This window comes from Etheostoma spectabile, unplaced genomic scaffold (assembly GCF_008692095.1).
Source record: "Etheostoma spectabile isolate EspeVRDwgs_2016 unplaced genomic scaffold, UIUC_Espe_1.0 scaffold00003724, whole genome shotgun sequence".
Lineage (NCBI taxonomy): Eukaryota > Metazoa > Chordata > Actinopteri > Perciformes > Percidae > Etheostoma > Etheostoma spectabile.
Genome location: NW_022603066.1, coordinates 36034 through 42912, shown reverse-complemented (window position 1 = coordinate 42912; position 6879 = coordinate 36034). Strand labels below are relative to the sequence as shown.

The 6879-nt window shown below is 39.6% G+C and overlaps 1 protein-coding gene across 1 annotated transcript; it reads left to right on the top strand.

The window, feature by feature from the left end:
* Positions 1–256: 256 nt before the first annotated feature.
* On the top strand, positions 257–5587 carry LOC116676793 (uncharacterized). Its single transcript, XM_032507671.1, has 4 exons — positions 257–461; positions 955–1004; positions 1393–1454; positions 4603–5587. The coding sequence occupies exon 4, from the start codon at positions 4613–4615 to the stop codon at positions 5585–5587; it is 975 nt and encodes a 324-aa protein (XP_032363562.1). The 5' UTR covers positions 257–461; positions 955–1004; positions 1393–1454; positions 4603–4612.
* The last annotated feature ends 1292 nt before the right edge of the window (positions 5588–6879 follow it).

Here is a 6879-nt window from a genome sequence, read left to right as displayed (position 1 = left end):
ACATTCACTGTAAACCCTAACAGTTGTACTAGCTCATAACTAATAAGCTCATCACAGTCAAATGTCGTTTTGCAGTTGACCAAACTATAAAGTGTTGAGCTCTGTTGACATTTATGCCACTTTAATCGAATTGGGCTCAATATTTTACAGCTAATTTCTGTGGAACGCTCAAAATGTTTAAGAACCATACAGTGGCGCCCTGGTGTTTTCGACGTCATGACGTTCTGGTGGGCGGGTCTTATCGTTCCTTCGGGAAAGCTGAGTCAGCCATCTTGAATTTGCCTTGATGCGGTGAAGTTTTGGCTATCCCGTGTGGACTTGGAACACTGTTTAATTTGTTTTTATTTGTTTGCAATGCGCACTTTTATCCCTCCGCTTCAAACCACCACCACCTCAGCTTTTGTCATTGGTCTTATTGCCCTCGTTTTCTTAAGCGCCGTCTTCTCATCAGCCCTGATTTGGTAAGTAACCCTAACGGTTTTTTGTCTGTTTTTATTTTTTTTTACTGAATTTGGATAGAGAGTTTTAAATTTGGAACTGGGAATACATTTGTGCAAAGTGCACAGTGAATATTTATTGTAAATATTTTACAAATCCAAGTAATTGTAACTTTAGAAGTTGTTGTACGTGACAAATACGTTATGTTAATTAATCTTCCAACGGTGTAACGTTATTGGCGGGTTTCCCGGATGAACTACATTTCATAAAATGCATGTTTTCCCGGGAGGAAGGTCCAAGCTTCCTTCTTTTTGCGGGTTGTTGTTTTCGCTGTTCGGCGGTAATGCACGTGCGTACTGTGAGTATAGCTTACTTATTACAATAAGTGTCTGCGTTACAGTCAATATTTTAGTGTGTGTGTGTGTGTGTGTGTGTAACTGTAACGAGCAATGCTAAACCTCATAATGTTAGTGTTGTCATGATGCTAACCAGGCCTGTGTTTGAAATTCTTCGTAGGCTCAAGTGTGTGGTTGGGAGATCATCTCGAAATCGTTTAAACACTTCAGGTAGGATGTTTCATGAAATGTTGTTATTAACAATTGGTTTTATTTCATGTGTTTCCTCAGTCATTCTTTTGCTATGACTAACTGTGAGGTCCATCACTTGAACCCATTATTAATACTTTGTTAAAAACAAAAACATCAACATCAGAAATAGCAGATCTATAAGTACACAACTTTGATGCTTTGCTTGTTAATAACTAACTTGCTCGTCATTTAACATTTTAATTTTTACTATAATTAGTGTAAATTTTATATTAGTGTACAGTGAATGTTTTTGATTGCTTTGGAAATTTTATCTGTATATTCACTCTTTTAAATTTGATTATCATTATGTATTTTAAAAATGTTTTTGAACATTAACAAATCATCTTTGTGTGCATGTTGTGTACAGATATCGGACCACAAAAAGTGCTACCAAGAGTCAGCGTTTCGTCATCAGACAGGTGCCAATAGGTGAGATTTGTGTACTAATTGGAATTTTAAAAAAGATTTTTGCAGCAGAACAGACTTAATCAAATTACTGATGTGTTGTCAACTGGTTGGCCTAATCATTACCCCCCCCCCCCCCCTCATTCCAAATTTTACACACATTTTTATTCATTTATTTTTTTATTAAATTTTTGAATAGCCAAAAGTGCAAAACAGGGCTGAAATGGTTTAGACTTTAATTGAAAATATTTAAATTGCAGGCTGAAGTTGGCCCAATGGAGTGGAAGTGCAAGTTGTGTTCTGCAACTTCAAATACCCGGGGACAATTATTTTGGCACTATACTGTACTGCATAGCCAATATTCAAGAGTGTCCCCCCTGCCATGTCTCTATGACAGTTGTATTTGTACTTTTCCGTCATTCGAAGCAATGAAAGCTCATCTGTCAAGATCTCATAATGATTCATGTAGAGTAGATGCAGCTGAAAGAGCATGTGGTTTTTTTACATGTCCTTTGTGTAACTTCAAGCAGCCCTTTTCTGAGGAGATTCTATTTGTTCATTTGAGAAGTCATTTACGAAGTCATGAAATGGTATCATGCCCATTCAAGAACTGTAATTACAGAACAAATAGCTACTCAGCGTTTAATGCACACAAAAGTAGAAAACATGGTGGTGATTCAGACTTTGGTGAATGTGTTGTATTGGCAGACAATGATAGTGCCCCAGGTGTAGTTGCAGCAGAAAGTCTTGGGGAACCTGCTGAAAGTCACAGTGCAGGGTCTGCGGACACATTTGATCTCAATGAGTTAAACAGTCAGTCTGACATAGACACTTTAAGAGCCCAGTTGAACCATAACTTGGCATCATTATTCCTAAAGATGCAATCTATTCTTCATGTATCTGACATGGCATCTCAGGAAATAGTGGAACATTTGACTCGGATCTTTTCCTTGTCCCAACCGATGCTTAAACGTGACATTAGAGAGGTCTTGCAGAGTCATGACATCACTTTCAGTGAAACACTTCTAAATGAGGTTGTTAGTACTGTCATGGACAGTAATGTTATCGTCAGTGCCACAGCTAAGGGGAAGCAGTTATCGTCAACCAAGAGAAGGAAAACCTTCATCGAAAATAATTACCCTGTGGTAAAGCCTGTACAGTATCCGCTACAGCCAGGACACACAGCAGTGCATGTTCCCATTCTTGAGATGATACAAAAAATCTTCAATCATACAGATATTCTGGACAAAATTAAAGAAACAAAAGTGGCACAAAAAAGTCATTATGTAAGCCACAAAGATGGTTTGTACTTTAAAGAGAACACAATATTGTCTTCAGATGAGTTAAAGATAACACTCATCTTGTACATTGATGATTTTGAAATAGCCAATCCACTTGGGACATCACGCAAAATACACAAAATCTGTTCAGTATACTGGACGCTTGCTGATCTTCCCAGTAAATACCGATCAGCCCTGCATGTTATTCAGCTTGCAGCTTTATGTAAAGTGGCTGACATACAGACATTTGGCTATGAAAAAGCACTTGGTCCTTTGTTGAGAGACCTCCGTACCCTTGAACAAGATGGGGTATTCATTGAGTCTATTGGTAAGGTAGTTCAAGGAACAGTCATGTGTGTGGTGTCTGACAATCTTGCAGCCCATGATTTGGCAGGCTTTTCAAAATCTTTTCGAGCAGAATATTTTTGCAGATTCTGCACAGCGACACAAGCTAAACTTCAGACTCATGAAGTTGCAAGTGGCGAATTCAGTCTTAGGACAAAAGAGAGCCACAATAATGATGTGCATGCTGTAATGCTTGGGGATAGTCGGAGTCAGAATGGTGTTCAGGCAAATTGTGTCCTGAGCCAGCATCTAGAGCATTTTCATACTGTCACTGGATTTCCACCTGATGCCCTCCACGATCTTTTTGAGGGCATTGTGCCAGTAGAGCTCTCCCTATGTATCGGAGAGATGATCAGTCGCAAATACTTCACCCTTGAATATTTGAACAAGAAAATTCTATCGTTTCCATACCAGCACACAGACAAGCTTGACAAACCTCATAAAATACCACAGACCTTTGCTGTAAAGAAAAGCATTGGTGGTAATGGCCATGAAAATGCCACATTGCTTCGACTGCTCCCTTTGATAATTGGGAATGCAGTTCCTCAAGAGGATGGAGCATGGACTGTGCTAATGGATTTAAAAGAGGTAGTAGAGTTATCTCTGTGCTCAGAATTCACAGAAGAGTCCATCCAGTATTTACAGTCCAAGATACAGGATCATAGAGAGATGCTGAAAGAAGCCTTTCCAGATTTTAAACTCCGTCCTAAGCATCACTACATTGAACACTATCCTGACCTTGTACGCCGTTTTGGGCCCCTTGTACACTTGTGGACAATGAGATTCGAGGGTAAACACCGTTTTTTCAAGAGAGTTGTACACGACGCACAAAACTTTAAAAATGTGTTAAAAACACTTGCAGAAAGGCATCAATACATGGTAGCATACCATCTCAGTGCGTCAGGATTCTTCAAACCTCGCCAGCAGACATCAAATGTCACTTCTGTACTGGTATCATTGCTTCCAAATGTTGCCAAGACATACATTGAACAACAAACAGAAAGCAATGTTATTTACAGCACATCAAAGGTCTGCATTCATGGAACTGATTATGAGGTAGGAATGTTTTTGTCTGTGGGACAAGATGGAGGACTGCCTAGTTACTGTAAAATTGAACAGGTTCTCCTGGTCAACGGTAGTGTTATCTTTCTTTGCCAAGAACACATATCACACTACATTGAACACCTGAGATCTTACGAACTTTTCCCAAACAATCTGGCTGTTCACACCCCATCAGAGCTAAATGACAAAACACCTCTCTGTGCTTACAACATAGATGGAAGATTGCTCTTGACACCCAAATGTTTCATATTATTACACTGAAGATTTGTTGAAGCAGGTAAATAGAGGACTGCAGCATTCTCTTGGAGCTGTGCGGACAGTGGGTCCATGAATAAACTGCCCCACTACAGCAGCTGGCCTTCCATAAATCCCATCGTTCAAGTGGTGTCCCAGTGTTTGTGTGGCCCATTGGGTATGTGGACGTGTATATGTTGTGCGTGACACTTTCACTCTCCATGAAAATTAACATGTTTTTTGTCGTTTAGGAACCAAAAGATGGCTGCTGCCCAGAAGCATGTGCTGCGTGTGTATGTTGCACGAGACACTGCCGTGAAATTTATTCTACTTGAGCGACCAAAGTCAGTGGAGGAGCTGAAACAAATAATGCAAGAGAGGTTCAAGCCGAGACTGGATGGGGACTTTAGCCTGCACTATGAGGATCCAGACTTTGATGGTGATCTTTGTCTTCTTGTGGACATCCAGGAGTTACCAGAGAAGGGCACATTGAGAGTCATCAGACCTGAAGGTGACACCTCATCTACTGCATCTTCCGACACAGACATACTCCCACATGTACCTGCGTTACAGCGCCAGAAGAGTTGGCCTGATAACTTTGTGGTTCCTGGTTTTGGTTATGAAGTGGAGCATATACTAGAAGAAGGAAATCGTATTTATGAAGAATCAGGAAAATTGCTGAAGTTAAAGAGGTCACAGAAGAGTGAAATCCTTAAGAAAATGGCAGAAATGATCTACAGTTTTAAACCATACCCACATGAAAAGGAATTGGCAATGGCTGCTCAAGCTTTGATTACAGCTCATCCATGTCTAAGAATGACGGCTGGTGAAGACGGGGAGTTGGGATGGAAACGTCACATAGGGTACAAGGTTGCGTCTTACCGTAACAATCTGGCCAAAGCTGGGGTTGCTGAAGTAGCCATCAACACAGGGAGGCGGAGCCGAAACAACCCCGACAATGATCACCCCCATCAAAACATAAAGAAAGCTCGAAAAGCTGAGGTCAACTACATCATCAACCTACCAAAAGATCAAACCCCAGCCACTCTGGAAACAATGAGAAAAGAAATCCTATATGAAGTCGAAAAGACTGAGAGAAACCAATTAGTCATAGGCAAGCTCATGAACACAACCTATGCCCTTCGTCGCCAAGAAATTGTTGGAGCTCTTGTTGCTCCACGGGTGAGAGACGTCGTGGACAGATGGCCAGCCCTACTTATGGAGTCACAGGTATAAAAAATCTTTTAATATTTTACTGTTTTCCATGTGAGAGCAATTAATCAACATGACTCTTTAGCATGCACACTTTGAACATGATTGATTTATCAAATATTTATATGACTCAAAATTTCACCAAATGGCGGATGTAAAAGTTGACAACACATCACGCTGTGACATATTTTCTTCCATTCACAGCAAACAAAGTATAAAGGTTTATTAATTTAATTTCCTTTAGACAACATTATACAGACTGTTTTAAATTAAAGTGACAATTAATTTTCTATTTGACCTTGGTTCTGACTCATCCCTAATAGAATTGCCCTTGGTTTTGCAATTCTGTTCCTGAACACAACATTGTTGTCTCATCAGAGATAGACGTCTTGACAAGATGTATTCTATCAGAAAGAGGTACCTTAAAAAGATGCTTTATCAGCTTCAATTTGAAGAAGTCCAAATAACTAATGTTTTTGTAAAATTTGATTTACAATTTCAAGTTTTCCTTTTATGAGTTATTTAAGTATTTACAATAGAAAGTTCTTAATTTGAAAAATAGAATAGATAGAAATGGTCACCCAAAATACAGAATCTACCATCTATAGCAATGACCACCATCACAATATGGAGCTAGTTAACACATTGATTTTTTTTTTTTAAGTGTTTGCTCTGCATTGCTGTAATTGCTATTCTGATGGATATTTTGTTGTCCATCTAGGATCAACGTGATGTAAATATGAGACGGGCCTTCGTCCTTCGTGCACTTCCTGTGTACCTGCGTGAAGATGCCTCCAAGTTCTTCAGGACCTGTAATGTAAGTGTACTGGCCTCACTATCAATCCCTTTGCCTAGCTATTCAGTCAGCTTAAACGTTTGACATAACTCAAAGAACCCTAGGAGAACCAGGGTGTATTCCAGAAAGCAGTTTATGTGAAAACTCATAGTGAACTCTGAGATGAGGGAAACTCTGAGTTATCCATTCAAGAGGGCTATTCCAGAAAGGAAGTTCAACAAACTGAGCCTGAACTCTGAGTTGATTTACCTTGTGAAGTGAAACTGAGTTTTCAGTTCCAGAACAGCTGATCTGAGTTAGGTGAGTCGACTCTGAGTATGTTAACTCTGAGTTGAGGTTGTGCCTGACGACTAGTAAAAAGCCATCATCAATGGAGCTACAATACTGCGATTCACCATGGGACATCAGACATTTTCTGTCTGCGAACGTAATAAAAATCACTGACAGAGTTTTAGATGCGGTCGTCTTTTCATTTTGAATTTACAATCTCTTTCTTTTATATTAGCCTTTTAAAGAAGTG

Bases quoted from the DNA above. Each gene is read 5' to 3' on its own strand.
- LOC116676793 (XM_032507671.1), top strand. From the start codon at position 4,613: ATGGCTGCTGCCCAGAAGCATGTGCTGCGTGTGTATGTTGCACGAGAC.